The sequence below is a fragment of the Ahaetulla prasina genome, chromosome 4, assembly GCF_028640845.1.
Source record: "Ahaetulla prasina isolate Xishuangbanna chromosome 4, ASM2864084v1, whole genome shotgun sequence".
Taxonomy (NCBI): domain Eukaryota; kingdom Metazoa; phylum Chordata; class Lepidosauria; order Squamata; family Colubridae; genus Ahaetulla; species Ahaetulla prasina.
Genome location: NC_080542.1, coordinates 79,590,190 through 79,618,157, shown reverse-complemented (window position 1 = coordinate 79,618,157; position 27,968 = coordinate 79,590,190). Strand labels below are relative to the sequence as shown.

At 37.5% G+C, this 27,968-nt stretch overlaps 1 protein-coding gene across 7 annotated transcripts in view; it reads right to left on the bottom strand.

Annotated features, from left to right (window-relative positions):
• CLASP2 (cytoplasmic linker associated protein 2) overlaps window positions 1-27,968 on the bottom strand; it is a 425,149-nt gene that overhangs the window by 190,851 nt on the left and 206,330 nt on the right. For all 7 annotated transcript variants that reach the window (XM_058184362.1, XM_058184359.1, XM_058184356.1 and 4 more), the window contains 6 exons: window positions 25,603-25,673; window positions 24,706-24,765; window positions 19,738-19,815; window positions 19,179-19,346; window positions 18,433-18,488; window positions 18,136-18,306 (listed from right to left, as the gene is read on the bottom strand). In XM_058184362.1, the coding sequence (XP_058040345.1) occupies window positions 18,136-18,306; window positions 18,433-18,488; window positions 19,179-19,346; window positions 19,738-19,815; window positions 24,706-24,765; window positions 25,603-25,673 (604 nt within the window). The remainder of the gene's footprint in view (window positions 1-18,135; window positions 18,307-18,432; window positions 18,489-19,178; window positions 19,347-19,737; window positions 19,816-24,705; window positions 24,766-25,602; window positions 25,674-27,968) is intronic.

The window sequence follows — 27,968 nt, the reverse complement described above, 5'->3', positions numbered from 1 at the left end:
TGTTGGATGTAGTGCAGAGCCATGTTAACAGCATCATCTCTTGATCTATTTGTTCGGTATGCAAATTGCAAGGGGTCTAACTGCAGATCAGTGATGGTTTTCAAGTAGGAAAGCACTAGCCTTTCAAAGGTTTTCATGACTACAGATGTTAAAGCAACTGGTCTGTAGTCATTCAGTTCCTTGATGGTGGGCTTCTTCGGCACTGGGATGATGGTAGAGCGTTTGAAGCAAGAAGGAACATAGCACATCTCTAGTGATTTATTGAAAATATGGGTGAAGATGGGGGCCAATTGCTCAGCACAGACTTTAAAGCAAGAACTAGTTGGCCAGGCAATATATAAACTATGTATGATTGTAGAAAAGCATGATATTGCTTTAAGGCTGTGCTGCATCATGCAAGCACCCTGATTGGTTGAGCTCTGTAGCCAATGTATAAAAGGACTACTAAATTATAGCTTGTTTGGGGGAATCTACAGAGACGCTACAGCATTGTAACCTGAAGACATGCTGCAACTGTATATTTGAGCTTTATGATTGTTGCTTGATCATGGCTAGTTACTGATTCCTCAAGATACTGACTGTTGTGAATTGAACTGAACTGAATGGAAAGAAGACCTTGTTTGTCTTGCAAGTCTACATTGGTAAGAAGACTGACTGACTGACTTTATATGTGTATGACCTGGAATTGTTTTTGGACTATGACTTTGTCTTTTCCCTAAAAGTAAAGAAATATCAAAACCCAGTTTGTCTGCAAGTGACTGTTATTGTATACGACCAGTCTCAGTCATTTTCATGCATAGGGTAGTCTGCTCAACAGTCCATGATCTTGGTTGTGAACTCAGATTACCCTTAACAGCCTAGCACTAAAGACAGCAATAAAACAATAAAAGCAGCATGCGAAGGCTGACATTCAGCCCTCCTGCAGAAAGGACGTTAGTCCTAGAAGGGAAAGAGAGATTAGTCAAAGTTTATCAGGATTTTTCTCATAGAATAATGCCAGTTTCTTTGGGGCCCGAATATCCTCCTTATTCACCCATTCTGCTTGGGACAAAGGGAAATGTTTCCAAGCAATTAGGTATTGGACTCTACCCCTGTGTTTTCTAGAATCTAGAATCTCTTTAACTTCAAAATGTTGTTCTCCTTCAATAAGAATTGGCACTGGAGGGGTAGTAGCTACTGATCTAATAGGGAACATGTGTTCAGGTTTCAATAAACTAACATGAAATACAGGGTGAATTCTTCACAAAGTTTTTGATAATTGTAACTATACGGTGCAGGATTTATCACCCTCACAATGGGGAAGGGACCAATATGTTTAGACCCAAGTTTTTTCAATTTTTGAGTTGTTTGCAAATATTTGGTAGAAAGAAAAACTTTATCTCCGGACTTCCGGGTGGCTCCGCTTCGTTAATGGCGGGCTATCTCAGTCCGCCAGTTCTGTGTGATTCTGTAGAGCTGTTTAGACAGCGTTAATCTGCTGTCAACAGCTCGTAAACCTCTGCCCTCGGGCAAAGATGGGGGGGTGAGCATTCGGGCTGAAGTAGAGCCCCCAAAGAAAGCCCCAGAATGATTTCTGGTGGTTTGTTGGGAACAGTCCTTCTATAGCTTGAAAAAAGCTCCACAATCCAGAACGCTTCTGCAAATGCAGAACAAAACGCAGCGTCCATCTCCTTGACTGAAAAGGATTATTGATAGATTGTTAACACGGACAGAGCCGAAAACAGGAGGGCTGGCATTTGATTGTAAGATGATTTTAACTCCCTGACAGAGAAGGTATTCGTATTCAAGAGTGGAGATGATGAAAGATGGCGTTTTGTGTCTTGAAAGTGAAAGCTAAGATAAGCGAAAGCTAAGGAAATGCTGATTACAATTGCTGGCATGGAACCTTTAAGAAGAATATAACAAGATTTATTTTTTTTAAATGGAATTCTTTTTTAAAAAAATCTCTTCTTTTTTTATTATCTTTTTCTTACAGTGTTTAAGAAGAAAAGTGTATTGAATTTTTTTTTCTTTTTATTCCTTTTTTTTCTTCTTCTTGGTATTATTTAGTTTAAAAATGGCCTTTAAGCAAAGAGATTTAACCACTTCTAAAATATTGGAAATTTCTTCACTTCAGGTACGGAAATTGAGAGAGGATATTAAAGAAAGTCTAAGGAATTTTTTACAGGAGCTTATGGAGGCTCATCTTTCAGAAATAGATCAAAAATTTAATGAAATGGAGAAAGAAATACTGGATTTTAAAGATTTGGTGGAAGAGCAGACGAGGGAGATGAAAAAATTAAAGGAATCAGTTACCCCATATTATTATCTAGTACACAGACAGAAGAGAGACTGGATGAATTTAACCAAATTAATTTAGATTTGCAAAGGAAAATAGATGAAGTTCAAATTAATCTGAATTTAGAAAATAAAATAGTTGATATTCAGGTTAAGGTTGATAACGCAGATGAAGAAAGGGTTATATTACAATATAAATTAATGGAATATGCTATAAGGGTGAGAGGATTAAAAGAGTGTAAGGAAGAAAATTTGAAAGAGATTTTTATTCAAGCCTTTGCTCAGATAGAGGGAGTGGAACCAGAAGATTTTGAAGTTAATATTGAAAAAAATTATCGTGTTAATTCTTGGTGGGCAAGGCACAAGTGTTTACCGAGAGATGTGGTTATTTATTTTACAAATAAGAAGATTAGGTATGGAATTTTGCAAGCATTTTATAAAAATAAATTTCAAATATTAGGACAAGATATAATAATGATGAAGGAAATTCCTCCTAAAATGTTAAGAAAGAGAAAAGAATTTGCCTTTTTAGTGGATGAGTTTAAGAAACATCAGATATATTTTAGATGGGAGGTTCCAGCTGGTTTAACAGTGAATTGTAAAGGAAGAAAGTATTTTCTCAATACAGTTTGTAAAGCACGAGATTTTTACACTAATGTATTAAAGATTGGGAATTCTTTATTAATAGATGTTAAGTTGAATGGTGAATAGATGGTGGAAAATGTGTAAGACAGAAGAAGGGGAGGGAGAATGTTTAACTCTATTATATATGATTATGGTTAATTTTTGTAAATGATTTATTTTGGATATAAATGTGTAATTTTAGGGGTACTATTTGATATATTTCAGGTATAAAGGAATAGGAAGATGGAATATTGTTTAACTTTGGAGGATAGATTGTAAAATTTAGGAATTCAGATTAAATATTATATTTAAGAAATGGATGTAATGTTGTTATATGGCTAATTAGAATGTAATTGTTATAATAGATATATTTTGGATAAGTTATAGGTGTAATTTTAATAATGTTATTTGATATAAGTAAGGTAAAGTGAAGATTTTAATTATTACAATTGATATATTGGATATTTCTAATATTATTTGATGTATATAAATGTCAAAGATGTGAAAAGATGGACTATTGTTTACCCTTGAAGGTTGGACAGAAAAATTTAAGAAATTAAGTTGGAAATATGAACTATTCTTGAGAGACTGCTTAAGGAAGAAAGACATTTTAGAAGAACCCTTGGTGAATATTGGAAGATGGAACGTTGTTTTGATATTGATTGATGAAGGTTGGATATTAAAAACTATGTACTTTATTCAAGTACAAACACTAACTCAATCGGAAATTTCTGAGAACTCTAGGAGTGGAATGGTCTGATATATAATGGATTGGAAGAAAAGTATTTTCTTTGTCTCTGGAAGGGGAGTGGAGGTTTCAAGGAGTGATTATGGATTATGATTTGTGCTATATTTTAATTTTTGTTGTTAGCTTTATACCCTGTATTCGGTTCTGGGAAGTCTCGCGGGGTGGGGAGGAAGGGAAGGAGGGGAGGGGGATGAGGGTAGAAAATGGATTGATAGTTAATGTACAAAGATGATTGAAGATGTATAATTAATGTAAGATCGGAGCTGCCTGGCTACCACTTCAGAATGATGGGAAAAAAGGAAGTAGAAGAGAGAAGGAGGTAGGAAAGAGAAGAGGAGGAAGAAGAAAGGAAGGAAGAGGGATAGAAGAGGGAGAAGAAAGGAGTAGGGAGGAAGGAGGAGAGGATGTAGATAAGAGAGGGGGAGGATGACAACTTTTTTGGGGTCTAAATGCCATCTATAAGTTGTCTTGTATGTATCCTAATGTACAGGCTAAATGTTGGAGATGCGATTGTGAAGATGCTACTTATTACCATATATGGTGGACTTGTAAAAAAGTTAAAGCATTTTGGATTAAAGTATGGTGGATTATGCAGAATATTTTGAATATTTTGAAAAAGAAGATTAAGTTTACACCGCAGTTCTTTCTACTAGGAATAATTATGGACTGTACAGCTATAGAGACTAAATTGATTTTGAACTTAATAACAGCCGCAAGACTTTTGATTGCTCAGTATTGGAAGAAAGAAGAATTACCTACAATTGAAGAATGGACACTCAAAGTATCAAATCTGGCAGAGATGGCAAAAATCTCCGCTTACTTGAAAGACTATACACTAGAAAAATATATTTTAGAATGGAAAATGTGGATTGATTACCGTATATACTCGAGTATAAGCCGAGTTTTTCAGCACGTTTTTTGTGCTGAAAAACGTCCCCTCGGCTTATACTCGGGTCTATACGGCTTATACTCGAGTTTTTTTTTTTTTTAAAGCCCCGGCTTATACTCGAGTATATACGGCTTATACTCGAGTTTTGTTTTTTTTCTTTTTTTCACATTTTACCGGACGGAAGCCCTGCCGGTGCAGTGAGAGGGCGGGGCGGGGGAGCCGCCAGCCTTCTCAGCTGAGGGAGGGAGGCTTTCCCCAACCGGTAGGTGCCTCATTTCCCACCCTCGGCTTATACTCGAGTCCCCAGTTTACCCCAGTTTTTGGGGTAAAATTGGGGACCTCGGCTTATACTCGGATCGGCTTATATTCGAGTATATACGGTATATTCAAAATAAGTATCAGATAAAAAAATATCGAATAGCATATGAGTAAATTTAGGAAATATTTTGTATTAGATATATTTCTGAAGGAGAGGGGAATTGAGAGTGTGACTAAGTGTGGTGTGACTAGAGATTATAATTTAGGAATTATTTTGGATTATGATTGTTAGTTTTGATACCCTGCATTTTGTTCTGGGAAGTCGGGGTGGGGGGTGGGGGGTAAGGGGGAGGGGAATTGGGCGGGGTTTGGTAGAGATGGAGTGATGGTTAATGTACAGGGATTATTGAAGATGTATAAATATAATTAATGTAGGGTCGGGTCTGCCTAGTTACCATTTTAGAACGGTGAGGAGGGAGAAAAGAGAGAGTAGGAGGTAGGAAAGAGGAGAAGAGGAAGGAAGAGGGATAGAAGAGGGAGAAGGAAGGTGTAGGGTGGAGGGAGGAGTGGATGTAGATAAGAGAAGGAGAGGAAGGTTTGGAAAGTAAAAGAAGGTAGAAGAGGGAAGAGTGTTAAAAAGGGTGGTGGTGACTGGGCAAGCCCGACTAATTGTATATAACTGTACATTGGATGAATTATTTGATATGATTGTAAAAATAAAACTTTTTATGGAAAAAAAAAAAAGAGAGGGGGAGGATGGTTGTGGAAAGTAGAAGAAGGTAGAGAAGGAGAGTAAAAGGAAGGGGGTGGTGACCGGGCAGATTCGATTAATTGTATATGATGGTACATTAAATATGTTATTGGATATGTTATTGGATAAGAATGTTAAAATAAAACTTTAAAAAGAAAAAAAGAAAAAAAGAAAAACTTTATCTCCCACTTGGAAATTCTTGGCCGGAGCTCTTTTCTTATCCGCCTGCTTCTTATGCGATCAATGTGCCTCATCTTTTTACCAGGTTCGCCTGGTTCGCCAGTTGCGCCCCTTTCTAGACCGGGATGCCCTATGCACGGTCACTCACGCCCTCGTGACGTCTCGTCTGGATTACTGCAATGCTCTCTACATGGGGCTCCCCTTGAGGGGCACCCGGAGGCTTCAGTTAGTTCAGAATGCGGCTGCGCGGGTGATAGAGGGAGCCCCTCGTGGCTCCCATGTGACACCTCTCCTGCGCAGACTGCACTGGCTACCTGTGGCCTTCTGTGTGCGCTTCAAGGTTCTGGTAACTATCTTTAAAGCGCTCCATGGCATAGGGCCGGGCTATTTACGGGACCGCCTGCTGCTACCGAATACCTCTCACTGACCCGTGCGCTCTCACAGAGAGGGACTCCTCAGGGTGCCGTCTGCTAGACAGTGTCGTTTGGCGACACCCAGGGAAGGGCCTTCTGTGGGCTCCCACCCTCTGGAACGAACTCCCCAGGACTTCGTCAACTTCCGGACCTCCGAACCTTCCATGAGCTTAAAACATATCTATTCATCTGCGCAGGACTGGATTAGATTTTAAATTTATACGGGTTTTAATGGGTTTTATTATTTATATTGTTCTTTTTTAACTATTTGGCTGTGTAGAATAAGTTTTTTAATTGATATTTTATTCTGTATTTATATGTACCTTTTTATTTGCCTGTGAACCGCCCTGAGTCCCTAGGGAGATAGGGCGGTATACAAATACGATAAATAAATAAATAAATAAATAAATAAATAAATAAATAAATAAATAAATAAATCTAAGGCCTTGTGAGTTATCTTCCAGGTGCTTTGTACCTGTTCGATCCAATCAGCCAGTGATGGAATAGATGGTTTCTTTTCAAGCAGTTCTGGGATTGAAACAAAGTCTTGCCCAGAAGCAACCTTGAAAGGAGTGAATCCAGTGCTGCTATGTATAGAGTTATTACAGGCCACTTCAGCAAAATGTAGTTATCTTGTTGATAGTTAATATAACACCTCAAATATTGTTCCAGAACTGAATTGGATCTCTCAAAAGCCCCATTAGTTTGAGGATGGTGGGCGGAGCTTAACCTCTGGGCAGAGCCTAATAGTCGCAAAAACTCCTTCCAGAATTGGGAAGTGAACTGGACCCCATGGTCCGAGATTATGCTTTCAGGAACCCCATGTAGTCTGTAGATGTGTTGGACAAATAGTTTAGCTGAGGGTATTTTTGAGCATGGGATGAAATGTACTTGTTTGGAGAATAAGTCGGTTACTACCCAAATTACCATTTTTCCTCCACTTTCGGGCAATTCCAGTATAAAGTCCATAGATATTTCTCTCCATGGGGCTCCAGGGTGAGCAACAGTTTGCAAAAGTCCTGGTGATTTTCCTGGTAATCTCTTAGCTGCTGCACACATGGGACAGTTTGCTATGAAAGATTCAATGTCTTTCTTCAGACCTGGCCACCAGAACTGTCTTTTCAATAGATGTAGGGTTTTTACAAAACCAAAATGTCCAGCTATTTTGGCACCATGGCAACACTGTAGCATGGTCTCCCTTATGAAAGCAGGGACATACAATTTAGCCCCCACCCAGGCCAGGCCATCGTGGAGGGTACATTCATTTGAATGGGCTAGAAACCAGTCATCTGTTTTTAATGTCTCCTTCAACAACTCGGTTAGGTCATCTGGCAAGGATGCATCAGTCTTTAGTTGGCCCCGGATAACTGCTGGGGCTGCAAGCTGTTGCACCGGGATGATCGGGCAGACCACATCTGTGCGGGCACTATTGTATTGTGGCAAACGTGAAAGAGCATCTGCCCGGAAGTTCTTTCCTCCTGGAATGTAATGCAAAGAGAAATTAAAACAGTTAAAGTATTGGGCTTGTTTTGGTGACAATTTTCTGAGCATTTTTAAGGCTTCTAAATTCTTGTGATCAGTCCATATCTCAAACGGGTGTTTAGTTCCTTCCAGAAACTGTCTCCACGTTAGAAGAGCCCAGCGAACAGCAAATGCCTCCTTCTCCCATATATCCCACCTCCTTTCGGTATCCATCAGTTTCTGAGATGTATATGCAGAAGGTTGAAACTTTGCTTCAGTATTTGCTTGGAGCAGGACTGCTCCCATGGCAACATCACTGGCATCTGCTTGAACCACTAATGGAGCCTCCATGTTGGGGTGGTTGAGGACCGGATGGGCAGCAAACAGCCATTTCAGTTTTTCAAACGCCGCTTGGCATTCCATTGACCATTCTAGTGATAGGGACGGTTTAAGCTTCCCATTCCCTTTATTTTCAAGAGATTTGTGATTGGTAGGGCAATCTTTGCAAAAGAGGGGATAAACTGGCAATAAAAATTGGCAAATCCCAAAAAACTCTGCAACTGTTTACGAGTACACGGAGGTGCCCATTCCAAAACTGCGCGGACCTTCCCTGGATCCATTTCCAGCCCCACTGGAGATATATGGTATCCCAAGTAGTCAATTTTGGTTTAATGAAATTCGCATTTAGACAGTTTCGCATATAGTTCTGCAGCCAACAGTTTTTTGAGAACCTCTCTTACTAGTTTCACATGTTCGTCCATGGTCTCCATGTAGATAAGGATGTCATCAAGATAAACCAGAACTCTGTTGAACAGGTGCTCATGGAGTACTTCATTTATCAATTACATGAACACCGCAGGGGCTCCTTGTAATCCAAACAGGAGCGTTTGAAATTGGAAACAGCCCAGGGACAATTGAAAGCAGTTTTCCACTCATCTCCTTCTTTAATGCACACTCTGTAGTAAGCCTCTCGCAAGTCCAGTTTGGTGAAAAACTTCCCCTTTAACAAATGGGCTAGCATAACCTTCGTAAGCGGCATAGGATACACACACAGCATTTACGTTTCCGTAGTCAACCAATAGGCGGAAGGACCCATCTTTCTCCCGGAACATTACCGGGGCGGCTACTCATGATCTAGCTGGTTAAATAAAATCTCGTTCAAGGTTTTTATCAATAAAGTTCAGTAACTCCCCCAATTCTTTCTATGTCATGGGGTAGGCTTTTGGTTTAGTAAGCTTTACCCCCGGAAGAATTTCAGTGCTACAGTCTGTGGATGTATGACGGGGCAACACATCAGAGACCTTCTCACTAAATACCTCTCAAAGGTCCCAGTATTCCTTGGGAATTCTTTCCTTCCCCCTCCAAATGTTCTATTACTGACGCCAGTACTTCAGTTGGTATGGCTTCCTCTCTTTTGGTGACTCCCTTCTCCACCCTGCGTGGTTTGGAGCGAAACCGTAATGCACCTGATCTCCAATTTATTTGCGGGTTCCATTTTCAGAGCCAGGGCAATCCCAACAAGACAGGTTGGTCCATCCCCGGTGTCACGATAAAATTCAGGGTTTCTCAGTGATCTCCCATGATCATTTCTATTGGTTCAGTTATAAAATGGGCTGGACCTCCCCCTGCTACTGACCCATCTAGCTGGCAAAAAGCTATGAGCCTACTTAGAGTTTTTAGTCTGAGTCCCATTTTCTCCACCACCTCTGGGCTGATGACACACCTGGTACACCCTGAGTCCAAAAAAGCTAGCATCTCCCCCTGGGCTCCAGTAGAAAGGACATGCAATTTCACTGGGATGGTCAGGGGTCCCCTTTTCCAAGTCACCAAAAGGTCTTCATTGGAATCGGACCCGGATCTGCTGTCATCGGAGCTATTCGGAGTTCCCAACTCCTCCTTGGTGGGAGGAGCGACCTCAGCGACGTCAGCTCCCTTCTTAGACACCTCTCGAACCTTGACAAGCAGCATCACAACTCCTTTTCCACCACACAGTCGACTGCCCGATGGCCTTCCTTTCCACATCTGAAACAAGCCGTAGATCTCTGCTTCTTGCTGGCAATGACTCCAGGGCCATTCGGAGCTCCTTTATGGGGCTGGAGAGTGGTCTGCTTCCAAGTTCAACCGCCTGGGATGCAGTCTCTGGCCAGATCGATCTCCATCTCCGCCACCAGGGTATACCAACTGTGCGGGGGGGGGGGGGGGGCTTGTGCACCCAACAAAGTGCATATACGTCTTCATTCAGGCCATCTTTGTACTTCTCCAACAAAGCAATTTCCGACCACCCTCTCATGTGGGGCACCAGCTCATGAAATTCTTGGTTGTATTCGGCTACCTGCCTTCTCCCCTGTTTGATGTATTTCATCCGGATCCTTGCTTTCCACTCAGCCAGAGGATCCTCAAATCTCACTCTTAGGGCTGCCATGAATTGGTCATAATTTCTTAGCACTGGGGAATCCTCATTATGAAGGGTTACAAACCAATCTGCTGCCACCCCTTCCAGGACTCTAGTCACGCACCTCACACAGGCCACATCAGATAAAAAATCCTCTCCCCAATCTTCCATGTGATTTCACACTTGAGCTAAGAACCATCCAAGTTCCTTTGGCTCTCCGTTGTATTTTCCAGGAAGAGAGGGAATCTTGGGCTTTTTCTGCCTGCCCAAACAGGAGGGGGAGCCAGAACCCTACTAGATGCTAAAATCCCAGGGGATCGAATTGATGGCTCTCAGCCTCCAGCTACCTCTTTCTCTTTGTCGCAAGCCACCTCTCCAGCACCTCCCAGGTCTGGCTCTTGTCCTCCCTTCCCAGATATAACCTGAGTAGATGATTCATAGTTCTCACGGGCCTGTGGTCTCTGGACGGCATCTTTATAAAGTCTCACTGCCTCTGCAATTTGCAGGTCCTCCTTCATTTTTTCCTGCTGCCAGTCAGAGTACTCTCCCAAGCGTCTTCTTACTGTAATTCCTGAGAGATGTTCCCCTAGTTCTGATAATCTGCCAACTCCCATGGACCATTTTGGCTTCTCACGTCATCCCTGTAATTGCAGCCAATCTGCAGTTTCCCTTTCAGCCAATGGTTTGGGCGACATGCCAGCAGCCTCCATCTTCTCCTGATTGCTCACAAGGTCCGACATTCCTTTTTGGTTTTTTTCTTTCTCAGCCCCCATGGTGGGTTCCTGGATGGCTGATAATTGGGTTGAGAACTTGCTTAATGTTAGAGGTGCCTCCTTTCAAAACTCAAGAAAGAAAAACCCCAACTCCATTGTTAGTAGAGAAATGAACTGACTGCAATGAAGTAAAGCAAGTTCTGAATAATAGGTGTGTCTTACACATATATGTCCCCACATAAATCCCACCTCCCTCCAAAAGTCAGGCACTTGTGTCCAATCCACTGCTCCCCCAGGCGTCATGTGGAGGTCATCCTCAGATGGTTTCATCTCTCTGCTATGCACGAACCATTGGCTGCGAGGGTTATCAGCCCGCTTCTTAGATTTTGAATTCATCAGTTTCGATTCTGGATTAGCCTCTCCCCCGCACCTATGGCAGCCGAAGCAGCTGGCCATAATTAAAGATACATTACCCCTTTCCAATGCCTAGCACTAAAGACAGCAATAAAACAATAAAAGCAGCATGCGGAAGCTGACACACTGGAAGAAGAGCATAAGAGACTAGAATCAGAGCTACAGAAGGAACAATGAAAAAAATCTTAAAAACCAAATGGAAATAATAAAACATAAATTAAGTTTAATTGAAAAAGAATTGGCACAAAAAATTAAAAGTGTAAAACAAATTTTTTTTTTAAAATGCTAACAAACCAGGGAGGTTGCTGGCATATAAATTAAAAAAAGAGAAAGAAAACAAACAATCACTCTCTAGGCGTCTTTTCATCTCTCTCAGCTCTTCAGAATACCAAGGAGCTAGTCGAGCTCGGCGCCAGATCAGAGGCCGCAAAGGCATGACGCGGTCCAAAGCCCCTGCCGCCGCCCTTTCCCAGGTGGCAACCAGTTCTTCAGAAGTGATAAAGTATCTGATGTAGTAAGAACTGTGTTAAATGAAAAGATAGCAATGTTTGAACTAACAGAGATGATTAAGAGACAGAAGAACAATAAAACACCAGGATCAGATGGTCTACTAACAGAAGTTTACAAACAACTACAAGACATACTAGGACCATCAATACTGGAAGTCTATCATGAAATCTTGCTAGAAGCTAAGATACCAAAATCCTGGATGGAAGGAAATATTACTCTTATATCAAAAGAAGAGGCAAATTTAGTGCAGATTAAAAAATACAGACCAATTTGACTTCTAAATGTGGGTTATAAAATTTATGTGTCAATAATAGCTGAAAGATTAAAGAGATTTTTGAATGAATTTAAACACCCAGACCAAAATGGATTTTTGCCTAAGAGACAAATTAAAAACAACATGAGAATAATTTTGAATACATTGGAATACTATGAAGCACACCCTGAAGAATAAATGGAGTTGATCTTTTTAGACATGCAGAAAGCATTTGATAATGTAAATTGGCAATTTATGATATTACAATTAAAATACATGGCATTTGATGAAAAATTTATTAATATGATTAAGGCAATTTATACTAAACAGACTGCAAAAGTGATTGTAAATGGGGACATAACAGAGAATGTTAACATTAAAAAAGGCACAGGGATGTCCATTGTCCCCTTTACTATTTATTTTGACACTGGAAGTGCTAAATAGAAATATTCAGCAAAACACAGAAATAAAAGGGATGGAGATAAAAAAATAAAAATAGAAATTACAGGCATTTGCCAGTAATGACCTGGTATTTATCATAGAGGATCCACAAGAAACTGGACCCAAATTGATGAAGAAAATAGATGACTATGGGGAAGGTGCAGGATTAAAAGTAGAAAGAGAAAAGAGAAAACTAAAATTCTAGTCAAAAACTTCACAGATAAACAGAAAAAAAAATTAATGAAGAAGACAGATATTCAGATAGTGAAGAAAGTAAAATATCTGGGAATTTATTTATCAGCAAGATGTGCAACTATAAAAGAAGATAATTACACTAAATTGATAAAGCAAATTAAACTTGACTTGGAAAAGTGGAAAAACCTGCAGCGATCACTGATAGGAAGAATAGTTACCATTAAAATAAATACTCTACCCGAAATTACTCTATCTGTTCCAAACAATTCCAATAAAGCTGGAAAAGAAATACTTCGAGGAATTAAATAAGATTGATATCAAAATTTATCTGGCAAGGTAAAAAAAAACAAGAATAAGTCTGATCTGAAACTGTTACAAGACTCTAATAATAGAGGAGACTTTGGGTTGCCAGATTGGGGGTTACCAGGCATCTCCATTTATGTGGCTAAAAAAATGGATAACTTTGAGACATAAATGGTTAACTTTGGAGGGACACGATTTGCAACTGGGGTGTCACGCCTTTCTATGGTATGGGAAAAATAAAATACACAAATATTTCCAAGGACACTACATTAGAAATGCTCTGTTTTTAGTATGGGCAAAAATTAAGAAAAAACACCATTTGAAAATACCAGTCTGGCTCTCCATGATACATCCACTGATGTATCATGATCCACTCCATGATACATCCAAATGTGATTGATATGGAAAAAATAGTAAAATATAAAAATATTCTGAATGAGAAAAAAGAATTGAAAAGCAAACAGGAATTGAATAGTCAAGGGATAGATTTAGCATGGTGGCCGCAGGTACAAATACAATCAAGATATGAAAAAGGTGCTAAAACATATGGTATTTAACCAACAGAATTGGACCAGATTCTAACTGAAACAGTTGAGAAACTAATTTAAAAATGTATAACTATACTGAATATTAGAAAGGAAGAAGAGCAAGTAAAGGAAACAATGATAGTGTGGGCTAAAAACTTTGGTTACTCTATAGAATTGGATAAATGACAAACATTGTGGGATAGAAATTATAAATTAACAATGTCTACTGCATACAAAGAAAGCTTATACAAAATGTTTTACAGATGGCAATTCCCACCAGGAAGATTACCTAAGATGTTTAATATATCTGCTAAATTGGAAGTGTAATCAGATTCCGGGCTCATACTACCACATGTGGTGGATGGGCCCAAAGGCAAAAGCATACTGGAGAAAAATACATACTTGAATAGAAAAAATGATAAAGGAACATATAGATCTAAAACCAGAAATATTTCTGTTGGGTAACATGCCAGAAATATATAATAAAGGGACTATGTATACCTAATACTACATGTGTTAACAACGGCTAGAATTGTATTTGTACAACATTGGAAAAGTGTGGAGATCCCTACAGAAGAGAAGATAATAGTAATAAAAAAATACTAGAATGTGCAGAAATGGATAGACTAATACTTGAAATTAAAGAAAAGGAAGACACGGAGTATTTTGAAAAATGGGATTTGTTTTATCAATGGCTAACTAAGAGAAACAGAAGTTAGAACATTTAAAATTATATTATGAGGGCTTACTACAATATGTTTATTATTAATATGAATTAGTATCAATAATTAATAAGTATTAATATTATGACAAGAAACCCGTTATTATATGACAACTACTAATGAACATGATGATGATGATTGCTCAAACTAACTGTAACCAGACAGTTTATTTAGACATTGAAACTGTTGTTCTTTCTTTAATAAACAATTTGGTTTCAGAAAAAAATTATCATGTAACTTACAACTTCTCCACTGCAAAAACATATGGACTACTAATCTTGATCAAGGCAAAGCAATAGATGCAATCTACATAGACTTCTGCAAAGCTTTTGACTCAATAGTACACGATAAACTTCTCCTAAAACTAAAATCCTACGGCATTTCAGGACCTCTTCACAATTGGATAACTGCTTTCCTGTCAAACAGACAACAAGTGGTCAAAATTGGCAATGCTCTATCAAATCCTGTTCCTGTCAAAAGTGGCGTTCCTCAAGGTAGCGTTCTTGGACCAATGTTCTTCATACTATACATAAATGATCTCTGTGACCGTATCTCAAGTTATTGTGTTCTCTTTGCTGACGATGTCAAACTATTTAACACCACCAACAATAGTACTACCCTTCAAAAAGACCTTGATTTTGTATCCGATTGGTCTAAAACTTGGCAACTCCAAATCTCAACCAGCAAATGCTCTGTCTTACATATTGGAAAAAAGAACCCAAACACTAAGTACAAGCTTAATGGACATTATCTTACAGATGACCCCCACCCTGTCAAAGACCTTGGAGTTTTCATATCAAATGATCTAAGTGCCAAAGCCCACTGCAACTATATAGCAAAAAAAGGCTCTAAGAGTTGTAAACCTAATTCTGCGTAGCTTCTTTTCCAAAAACTCTACACTACTAACCAGAGCATTCAAAACATTTGCCAGACCCATTCTTGAATACAGCTCATCTGTCTGGAACCCGTACCACATCTCTGACATAAATACAACTGAACGAGTCCAAAAATATTTTACAAGAAGTGTTCTCCGCTCCTCTGTAAACAACAAAATACCTTATTACACCAGACTTGAAATCCTGTGATTAGAAAACTTAAAACTCCGCCGACTCCGACAAGACCTGTGTTTAACACACAGAATCATCTATTACAATGTCCTTCCTGTTAAAAACTTCTTTAGCTTCAATAGCAATAATACAAGAGCAAACAATAGATTCAAACTTAATGTCAACTGCTTCAATCTTGATTGCAGAAAATATGACTTCAGTAACAGAGTTGTTAATGCTTGGAATACACTACCTGACTCTGTGGTCTCCTCTCCAACTCCTAAATGCTTTAACCAAAAACTATCTACCATTGACCTCACCCCATTCCTAAGAGGACTATAAGAGGCGTACATAAGTGCACAAAAGTGCCTACTGTTCCTGTCCTATTGTTTCCTTTCAATATATGTTCCTGTATATAATGTTATGACAAATAAATATAGTGTATGTGTATATATATAAACCCCTCCCCTAGGACTCCCTTCTTCTGAGTGAACTTATACAAAGAAGGACCCAATCTAGCATTAAAATCTCCTAGTAATACCACTATAGATTGAGGGTACAATACAGATATATCATCTAGGAAAATTTCCAAATTTATCTAGTATTCGGAGTTATAATACTCGGATGTGTTTGGTGGGATATACACATTTGCCAGTATTAACTCGAACTCTTCAATCCAACTTAACAGCTAGGAAATATGAATACTTGTCTTCATTGTATAGTTTCTCCCCCTGCCATTGCAATTCTTGCTTTGTAAGAATGCATAACCCACCAGATGATCTCCCTTTGTTTTTTGTTCTGAGGAGGTTTATCCCTGAAAGCCTGGCAGTTGCATTGGTTTATCCACTTCAGTTAACCAGGTTTCCTGAATGGCTATTACATCAAATCTAGAGAGAAAGTTCATTAGCTCATTATCAACCATCCCTTTCTAGGCAGCCATGTTCCAAGTCACCATCTATATGGGATTCCCAGGGTGATCTGCCTTGATTGGTTGGCTAGATGGTAAGAATGCTGGATGTCAACTTGATGTTGGAGCTGGGTCAATATTAACTATGCTTCCCATATAGACAGTTATTGTGAGGTTCAGTATTTCTCCTCGTAAGTTTGAAATCTTGTTGCTGCTACTCCTCTATCTTGATTGCCAAGATCTTTTGATCTAAGATTGATGATTCTTCAAGTGGGAGAAGACTCCAGCTTTCCTTCTCCTTGTTTAGTTTCCTACTGGGTGGTTAATTTGGACTTATAAAGGGTGGCAAATTGGTGGATTAGTTCTTCCTCGTCATCCATGAACTGAAGCTTTCCGTTGTGTAGGTTTAAATATTATTTTTTATTGTCCTTATCTTTTTCTAACCTTGTTAGTTGAAGGTTTGTTTGTTTGGCCGTTAATATTTTGGAATTCCCAAGGTTGATATCGACCTCCCTCACTGTCTTGGCTTTCTGCCCAGGCTTTAACAGGGACTGAATTTGGATGGTGTGAAATATCTGTCTTGGCCAAATACAGAGTTTCTTTAGTGACGTTTCAAGCCTGAATAACATTTATTTATTTATTATTTATTTATTTATTATTTAGATCTTTATACCGCCCTTCTCCCGAAGGCCCCCAATCCACAAAGGCTGGCCAAACATTATGGGTAAGCTTTAGAGTCTGACTTTGCTGTTTACTTCTTCATCTAACTTATTGATATATTTTCCCGTTAGAGACTGTAGTTCTTTAATCCCTCCATTTGCTTCCAGGAGCTGGTCAAATATGGTAGAAACTGTTACAATTTGTTCCCTATCACAAGTCTATTAAAAAATACTTATACTGAAATAGTAAAGGTCCAAACAATCTTATCAGCCCTGGTTCATTGATAAAACCAAAGAAGGAAATCATTCCTGCTGTTGCTGTCCCTCCACGTTAATAGCTAAAAACAGCATATAGAGATTTAAAATTTAAAAAGGAGGCAAGGGTGATTAAACCCTGTTAAAAATTAGTTTAAAAACTATTAATTAATTAATTTTTCTAATTAATTCAATTAGAAAAATAATTGAAATATTAAAACATTAAAGCTACATAGATTAATATTTTAAAAACTATACTGATACTAGCACTTACATTCTCACTCCTCATGGTTCATTTCTATTTTATTTTTATAGTATTTATCTTATTGTCTGCACTTTAATACGAAAAAGAATTGGTATGAATTTTATTTTCCCTTTTCATGCAAAAAATATAAAAATTTATAATTTTCATTGTGTAAGAATTCCAGTTACTAACATAAGAATGAGAAAAATATTAAATGATATAATTTTCAACACAAGAAAAGTAATGAATATCTCTTAACTTTATTAAGTGGAAGCATTAAAAAGAAATATCTTTATTAATTAAACTAGTTTCTCATGCCGTCTTATTTCCTTTCATGTTATTACAAAACCCTTCAATAAATTCATATGCCAGCATCTTACAAGACCAAGCATATGACAAATATAAGTTTGTTTATCTCAGTTGTAAGTTTGCTCATCCTACATACTATTAAACATGTTAATAGGTTAAACGTGTATTGATTTTTTAAAATGTTTTCTGAATTAGAAGGTTATTTTTAGCTGCAAAACTTCAGCCTTAACAAGAAAACCAAGGATTCTTTTTCAAAAGACAACTGGAGTTTCTTGTTTTTCTTTGAAGATGTTTTACTTCTCATCCAAGAAGCTTTTTCAGAATTGAAGAAGCTTCTTCGATGAGAAGTGAAATGTCTTCAAAGAAAAACAAGAAAGTCTAATTGCCTCTTGAAAAGGCATCTTTGGGACAACTATGATCTGGATGACTGAGAATCTCCATTCACACCTAATAAGAAAACACTGAATAATATGGAAAAAAACAGGTTCAGTAATTTACTATGAATTAATGTCTTCATTGCTGGAAAAATCTTTATTTACCAAGTTAGATAACTCACTGTTATAACTAAATGACGGGAAAATATCATTTCAGTATACATGAAGAATTCTGAGAAGTGGTTTATTTATATCGAACATGTTCCCTACCTAGTGAAGCATATGATCCTGGAGGTAGACCAGCAGTTGCTAAGCGACCAGTTCCTGATGGCTGACTGATAGCATGACGTGCCTTTGCCCCAGCGGCAGCATTAACATCAATGTCACTGCAAGATCTCTGAAGTGTTCCTAGGGTCGGAGCAGCTTTGCTGCCACTTGAAACTGAAAGAAAACAGGAAACTGCATATCAAGATTCCCACCTCATGCTGATACTTTAAAAAGTCCTCAAGAGATTTACCTAAGTTATTTCTAAAATTTCTACCTGGTCTTGTACATTGAACAAATTACCTCTGTTAGCCATGCTTGAAGAACTTGAGGTGGACCATTTTGAAGAAAGGGGACGACTGAAAGAAAAGCAAAACAATAGTTTTTGTAATGTAAACTATTAAACATTTCAACAGAGTAAACATTTCCTGTTCTCTTCAATACTCTTAAACTTGTATAAAATTCTAATCGGGAAACATTATTTTTTGGGAGGAAAAAATCTTGGAACACCTTCCTGAGCAATTCAGTGTCACATTTTCACAAAACCTGCTATAGACTTTCACATAATTCTAATATTGAATGCGCACTGAAAGAGGTCCATCTAAATAAGGCAGTGAGGATATGTTAAATTTAATCTGCAATAATATATAGAATATGGAATAATATATGGAATATATTATTGGAAGGCAGGAATAAGAGCTGTAGACTAGGCAAAAGTCAGATAAGAGGCAGCTGAGCCTTCCAAAGGACTGTGGACAAATGATTCAGAAGAGACTCTCCCTAATTTCTTTTGGATGTAAAGGAAAGGGATGAGAAATGTACTTTCAGATTTACAATATTCTGTTAAAGCAATCTGTTAATGAAATAATAATAATGAAATAATAAAACTGCTATCTTTGGGTGTGCCTTTTGTCTAGACTCCCTTGCTAGATAGACAATATTAAAGTTTCTTATTCTGCAGGTGGAAATAAATTCAAGAAAAAGGCCCTAATCTGAAGCTGTATATAGATCTTGTGGGCAGAAGTATTTACTTCTAGACTGACACTTACTTTAGACTTTCTTGTGAGCTGGAAGATGACCTGTCTGATTGTGGAAGTGATGCAATGCTACCAGAATTCTTTAAGTAAGTCTGGAGACTTCTTTGATAGGATGGTTCAAGACTATTATACAGAACTTCTGCCTCACCAGGAAAATGATTTCTTAGGCCTAGATAAGTCCTAAAAGAAACCACATAAAATTTATTAGAGGAAGGAAAATATTTCTGGAAACATAAACAATCTTCCAACACCAGTAAAAAAAAAGTTTTTTAACATTTTAAAAAATGAGAAAACTCTCAACATCACAAAGCTGTGAGTCCAATCATAGCTAGAATGGAAAAGAACTATAACTATTAACATATTATTATGTATGCTCCCTGGGGTTATTGTATGTCAGTGGGTGGTCACATAAATCTGACTGTCCAATTAACACACAATGACTCCAGGTGGCATATAACATTAAAAATTAATAATATGTATAAATCCCAGAAACCCTTCTCCTAAATTTGTGGGCTATTCTTTTCGGCTTTCAAAATTATCATAGTTAAGCCAAACTTTGAATTAATCTTACTTTCGTGCCTCCACTCTTGCCTCAGCATCAGCATCATGAATGCCCTTCTTGATAGTTTCAACCAGAACAGCTGCATGCCTGTAAGAGAAAATCAGAAATAAAAATTACTTCTAATTTATCTTAACTTTATCAGAGGAGTTGCTGTTTCTTGAAAAAATTAGATAATGAAGGCAAAAAAGTTCTGAGAAGAGAGTAGCAACTGACCAGCTTTACCCAAATCCAGATGCTAATTGGCTCTAATTAGTACTTGGACTAATATGGAAAATGAAAATGAATCGATTTTTTGTCCTGGGCCACACATAAAAGATTACAATATCTCCTTGCTTTTGAGCAACATTGGGAAAAGCCTACTGAGCAGATATAATAAAATATTGGAGTCAAGCTATGTCTACTCTGAATTCTGCAGAAAATTTGGAAAAGAAGTTCTTGGTTTACACGGGGACGAGGATTATGGATTAAAATTCTAGCAAGATAGCAATTATGCAACATATCATAGCAGATAGAATTTATGTTAATATGTTTCTGATAGAAATAATGGGAGAATGGTGAAAGATCTGGTAAGATCTTAGTTAAAACAAAAGAAATATAAGGCAATGATCAACTATTGGGGTGAAAGAGATGAAATCCATAACACTTTAATGCATATAAATGGTCAATGTTTAAATTTGATTCAGACTTATATAGTAATCTAGAGAATGCATTGAATGAAGATATTTAGTCTTTTTTAAATATAATTAAGCTACCTCATGTAGTTCACAAAAACAACTTGGATTTGCTCCACTATCTGAGGTAGAAGTTAAACAAATAATTTTTAAAAGGGAAAGTAATAAAACACCAAAATTAGATGTAATCCCTATTGAGATATTAATCATTAATTAATGAGGGTGAATATCTTAGAAAGGAAAAGAAAAACAAAGATTAACCAGAAAAAAAATGAATATTTGAGGACTAATGTAATTTTGAGTCAGCTAGAAAAGGAATGGTATGTAGATACGAGTGTGCAAAAATTCTCTTCCAGGAAATATTCTTTGCCTATCACTTACAAAAATTAGTGCTGCTACCATTCAAAAATAAATTTGAATTTTCTATAAATGTAATGTTTCTCTTTAGAAAAGAGGATTTCAGTTACAGAGCTAATGTTTCAAATGCAAAGAGCAATTTTAGCACTATATTTGACTGAGATAATTATTATCACAAATGTGATTTCATAGAGAGATGCTGTTAAAAATTAGAATGTCTTGGAGTTGGCCAGCTATAACAAATTTGAAATAACACCACCAAACAATATCTGCCTATTCCAGATCCTTGGGAAGAATACCAAATCTATTCTAAATATCTGGTTGACTGTGCAATCAATCATAATAATAATTTGCAACTGCATTGATTCCTCTGTCAATAATGTTGAACAAGTCAGGGCATGGCCACTAAACATAAAAACATCTGCCAAGCTATCCCACCTCCTTTTATATGGATGAGTTGAAACTATAGAAAAACACAACCTGAAATAGAATCACTGCTCAGCCATTTCAAAATATGTAGCCAAGACATAACAATGGAGTCTGGCTAGACAAGTGTGTCACCTCACTGGTAAAGAGAAAAATAGTGAAAACTGAAGGAATCAATGTGACCTATGGAAATAACCTCAAGAGTCTGGATGTAAACTATCACTACAAATAGCAATAGCAATAGCACTTAGACTTATATACCGCTTCACAATGCTTTACAGCCCTCTCTAAGTACCTGGGTATCCTTCAGGCTGACAATATAAAGTATACCAAATAGAAGATTAGAAGTGAATGCATCATGCGAGTGAAGAAGTACTTAATATCCAAACTCAGTGGCAGAAATATCATCAATGCAATTAACACCTGAGCAATCTCAGTAGTTAGATACACAGCTGGAATGGTGGACTGGACTTAAGCAGAGCTAAAAGTCCTGGACAGGAAGACAAAAAAATACTTAAAATGAATCATGGTCTTAATGCCCACAGCAATATTGGTCCACTTTACTTACCAAGGAAAATAGGTGGGCATGGAATGTTGCAAGAACACCAGATAGCTGAAGGAAAAAAAAGGGGTGATGGTGGTGCATTTGGAAAATATCTGCAGGATAATGAAGAAGATACACTGAAGCTACTATACAGTGAAAGCTTTCAGAGTACTTTAGAGAGGCTAACCTGTCTACTAGAAAGATAAAACGAAGACTAGAAAAGAGGGATGGCAGGGCAAAACATTTCATTGCCAGTACATTAAAAATGAGCATTAGAACAGTGTGACCAATCCACTAACGCTAATACATGGGAAGAAAAAAATATAGCAGGCAAAGTAGATAATAACAAGACCTGACAATAGCTAGAGTAGGAAAGTTGAAGGAAGAGACTGAGGCCACACAAAAGCCTTAAAGCAAATGTGTACAAAGTCAGAATTGAGAAGGCAGTACAGACAGCAAATGCCGTTTCTGCAAAGAATCTGAAGAAACAATGGACCATCTAGTTAGCTGCTGTAAGCAGACGGCCCAGATTGACTATAAACAATGGCATGACAAAGTAGCAACAATGGAACTTTAGAAGATGTACAAGAAATACCATTTGCCCTTAAGCAAGAAATACATCCTAGGCAAAAAAAAAAAAGTCTGGATAGTAGACACAGCAGTACCTGGAGAGAGCAGATAGAAAAGAAAGAACTGGAGAAAATCACAAAGCACAAAACTTGCAAATAGAAGTAGAACAACTAAAAAAACATTTGGAGCATTGCTTGAACAGCATCGGCATTAACTAAATCACCATCAGTCAATTGCAAATGGCAGCTTTACTTGGAATAGCTTACAACCTATGACAATACTTTTAACACCATCAAATAACAACATCTATCTATTCCAGATCCTTTGGAAGGATTAGACAGGTGGATAAAAATGCCAAATCTAATCTAAACTGACTATGTGACAACCGCAATAATAAATTAACATTACCAAACAACATCTTTCTATCCCAGTTCCTTGGGAAGGACTCAACAGGTGGAATCTTAATTCATTCTAAACATCTGGCTGACTGTGCAACGAAACATCATTATATCACAAAATACAAAGACTTGCAAATAGAAGTAGAATGACTGTGGAAAAAGGAAAACAAGTTAGTACTAATAGAAATGGATGCCATGGGTGCAATTCCAAAACATATAGAGCACCACTCAAACACCATCAACATTAACAAAGTCATCGGTCAATTGCAAAAGGCAGTTTGGAACAGCTTACATTCTGCAACAAAATTTCAAATCTAGTTTAAATATCTGACTGTATGATCAACAATAATAAATTATATAATCTATTTTTTTCTTTTTGCAGGAAATATAAAAAGCTGAATCAACCAGTACAAAAACACAGAACAGAACAGAACAGAACAGAATAGAACAGAACAGAACAGAATTTTTTATTGGCCAAGTGTGATTGGACACACAAGGAATTTGTCTTGGTGCATATGCTCTCAGTGTACATAAAAGAAAAGATAAGAAAAGATACATTTTATTACTTCAATGAACCTGCATAAAGATGGCAACTAAATTAATCTAAAAGCTGGAAAGATTATCAGGAAAGTATAAATTATTTGGAAAACTGCTAAATGCATTCCAGTAACATATAGAATACTACTTCTGTTCCTGTTAGCAGTACAACTCAAAATTGACATATATGGGGCAATATTTGTTCCAAAACATTTTCCTGATATATTTAATTACTTAATTAAAACTACACAGAGAAAGTCCCAAAGATGCTATTTCAAGAGGCAACTGGACTTTTCTTTTTTTGAAGACTTTTCCCTTCTTATCCAAGAAGCTTCTTCAGCTCTGGCTGGATGGTAGGGAATAGAAGCATTTATACTCCTTGCAGACAGCTGGTCAGTTGTATTCTTTCAGAGTGTCATTGAAGCCACCTGAAGGTTTATCTGTGTCATCATGGTCATCTAGGTAGTGCAAATGGGTGGGGAGCCTTTTTGGAACTATGGAAAGGACAGTAATGTAGACTGGAGATAGATGATGTCATATCCTTCCCCCTCTGTTGAGAGAGGGCTGTTCAATTTTGACATAGATGGCCTCTTTGACCCCTCTTTCAAACCAGCGGTCTTCTCTGTCAAAAATGTGGACTTTGCTGTCTTCGAAAGAGTGGCTTTTGTCTTTTAAATGCAGATGGACTGCTGAATCTTGTCCTGATGGGTTTGTTCTCCTATGTTGTCCATGTATGAAGTATATGACGTTGTTGTTTTGCTTCCCCAATGTACAGATCTTCACATGGCTAACTGCATTGCACTGCATATGCCACATTGCTCAGTTTGTGACTGGGTATTTTATCCTTGGGGTGGACGAGCTTGAAAAAAATCGCAGTAAGTCCAGGTGCCTCTTAAAAAAACACCTTTGGAACAACCATGACCTGGACTGAGAATCTCCATAGACATTTACACAGAGAAAGCTGATATAGTTATTTTCCATATCCTTTCTCTATCAATGGAAGAGAAAATAGAGAACAGTTAAAAGAAAAGAAGATAACAAACAAAGCTTCCAGTGTTAAGTTTGAGCCACCCAGAGTTGGAATGTTCTTCTAGTACAGAGCATTTTTTCATCAGATCACATACATGGTTCTGAATAAATATCATACCAACTACAATACAGTTCACTATTACAATTGAAACATATTTTTGAAACAGTGCTCACAGACTGCTTTTGCAAATACTTTCATTAAACTTTTTCAATACTTCTTTCATTCATGCAACAATATGAACAATTCTCTCTGTCTCACACTCTCTCTCTTTCACACACATGCATACTGATACAAACATAGACAGCCTCCCAAGTCCAGATCACATTATGTTTTTAGAAAAGATTAATAGTTGTTCTGAAACAAACAAAATATTTTTGTATTTTAAAAATACAGGAGAAAATAAAGAACCATTTTTCTGAACTGAAAAAGAGGCAGAAATCATACCTTTCCAAAGAATGGGTTTGCCATTCTTGCAACAATAGGTCTAGAAATTCAAAAGAACGCCTAGAAAATATAAGGTTTAAAGTCAATTCTAAATTTATTTGAATTAGTTACAGAAGGTAAAGATTTTAACATATTAAAATACTTTAATTACTAGAAGCCGGAAATTAGACAAACAAACAATTATACTGAATTTAGAAGGAGGCATTATGATGCCTTTATCCCTTCGTTACCCTGGTTAATCATTTCTTTGAAGTAGATCTGGATGATCCATACAACTCAACATGTAATCATTAAAAAATGATATTTTTTATTAGGAACAGCAAAGATGTGTCATGTGACATTGTGCTTTAGAACCGCATCACTTAGCAATGGAAATTCTGGTCCCAATTCCTATTGTAACTTGATAACTGTCAGCAAAGTCCTCTATCCGAATTCAGAAAAATATCCCTCCTAGATGTAATTATATTTTATGACAAAAGTCATTCTTAATATTGATTTCCATTTATTAAATTTTGAAATGTATGCCTATTAATTTTCCTTAAAATGCACTTCATGTCAGATTATAGGGAGGAAAAATTGACAATTTTTGCCTAAAAATGTAACATTTTGAAAGCAAACTGTATATACAAACATAATTCAAGGTCATCAGTTTTTTTGCTAGACCAATAATTTTTAGTATTTTAAGATTTATAGGGTGCTCTTATCCATGTTTTCTCATGTGATTTCCTGCTGACATTGTGAGACTTAACTATGAATAAGTGCTTACCAGATTATAGTTTTGATACTGATAGATTTCACCTTACACTGCTACAGAGATTAAAATTGTTATTAGAGATATTCATATTTTTCTAATATTGGTTAATGTAACATTCAAAGGTTAAAATTCAAAAGCCTCACCTCCTTACTGCCACAGATTTTGAAGTACAGTTGCTGGTTATTAAAGGTATGAGTCTTGGCACATGTGTATGCTGAAAAGAAAAAAATATATATCCTGAAATCTATGAATGGATTCAACAGAAACAATGTTAATCAATTAATCCCTGTACAATATACCCACTCAGAAATGGGTATTTCTGAGTGTCTCACAAACAAATGAAGGAATAAAAAACAAAATAATAAAGGCTCCTGTTTTACTTCATTTGCAATTTAGTTAGAATATGGTTTTACAGGTTTTAAGGCTTGGATAGATACATTTCAATCTGTTTTAATTCAGATATTAAAAACAGCTCTTTAAATGTTTATCTTTAAAAGTATATACAATCCTCTCTCAAAGAAGGACTTCAAATGAGCGTAAGTCCAATTTTTAATCCAAATAAAATAAATTAATAAACCAGTTAAGTTTCAGATGGTGGTATTTAAATTATATAGACATATATAAAATGTTTTTCTATTACATTTGTACCACATTCAGTGTATATAAATAGAGGGCTTTCTGACTGAAATATTGCAGAACATTAAGAATCCCATCTTTTTTATATTTATTGTTTGATGTAATTAGCAAATGTTTTACAAATGCAACATTTGTAACATCTCAACCCCCATTCTAGTAGTTTTCAGAACTAGCAGAACTGCTATTAATATTTAGGCAATATTTTTCTCTTATAATTAGTTTTATATAGGGGTGAAATGCTCCTGGTTCGGACCGGACTGGCCGATCCAGTAGCAATGGCGGCGGGTGGTTCGGAGAACCGGTAGCAAAAAACCCTACTCTTCCCCCACCCATGCCCAACTGAGCCAGGCAATCGTCAGAGCCTTGCGAGGTGCACGCGAGGGCAGTGCATACTAAAAGGAAGCATAGGGTAAGTAGAACAATGTATGTGGGGGGGTGATCAGCTGTGGCGTGCAATTTTTTTTTTACTTTTAAAAGCATTTTTTACAACCTCTTCTGCAGAATAGGTTGTTAAAAATGCTTTTAAAACGTAAAAAAGTCTCTGACGATCCCAGCTGAGTTGCCTGATCGTCAGAGACTTTTTTTTTACTTTTAAAAGCATTTTTTCTACCACCTCTTTGGCTGAAGAGGTTGTAAAAAATATTAAAATATAAAAAAAAGGCTCTGATGATCACAGCTGAGCATGAGCAGCCAGCGAACAGGTAGTAAACTGGTTCAGATTTCACCACTGGTTTTATATAAAATAAAACATATATGATACATAAAGATATATAAACTATACTGACTGGTAAACTATGTTATTAAAAAAGCTGAAAATATTCTAGCCCTTCCTAACCACATTCTACTACTCAAGATGATGGCACATGTATCTGGAAGAACAACATCACAATTGCTTCTCAGCACACAGCACAAAGCTTTTAAAATAAGCAAATAAAAGTACAATACACAACATAAATGATCAAGTGTAGATCAGTATATTTCTAGACTTTTATCACTGCTATTTCTATCAGCTAATTAATGGATTCAACAAATGCTGAAGGGTAAACAAATGGTATCTTTAACTTTAATCAATATACATTTTTGTTCCAATTAGAGTAAACCACTAGATCGGGGTCACCAACCTTTTGAACCTCAAGGACCACTAAATTCGTAATTTTAAATCCCACAGACCACTAATATCATCTGCCTAATGACTGGCTGGGTGGGCGTGGCTAGGTGGTCATGTGACTGGGTGGGCATGGTCAACTTGATGTCACTCACATTGAGGGGCGCCTTGCCAGCCTCTACTTGCCCCTCCCCACCCAGCCACTCCTCATCTCTCCACCTGGGCTCCTTAGGGCCCCAACAGGAAGGGGCATTGGTTCTTACCTAAGACACACCTTCTCGTTGAGTGAAGACAGCAGCCAGAATTGGTGTTCTCCGTTCAGATTGGTGGACTGAGTCTGACAAAGTTGTTAGGTCCCGCCTCTGTTGCCGGAGGATCCAACTTTTGGTGAAGGTGAAGAAGCAGACTCAACACATTGAGAGGGAAAGATAAGTAGGAGAAACAGGAGAAGACAGACCAGACAAAGGAAGGGTGGGGCTGGCTGCTGTCTTCACTCAACGAGAAGATGCGTCTCAGATAAGAACCAATGCCCCTTCTTCGTATTGGTAAGGACAGCAGCCAGAATGGGACATACCAAAGCCCCCAATGTCCCACTATGGGTGGGTCCCTGGCTGGTCTGAAGGTCCACCTCTGACAATAACTTGCTGAAGAACTCTACGACCAAAGGCCGCCTCCGAAGAAGCAAACTTGTCCAGCTTGTAGTGCTTGACAAAGGATGAAGGAGTAGTTCACGCAGCTGCCCTGCAGATCTCCTGTAATGAAGCCTGC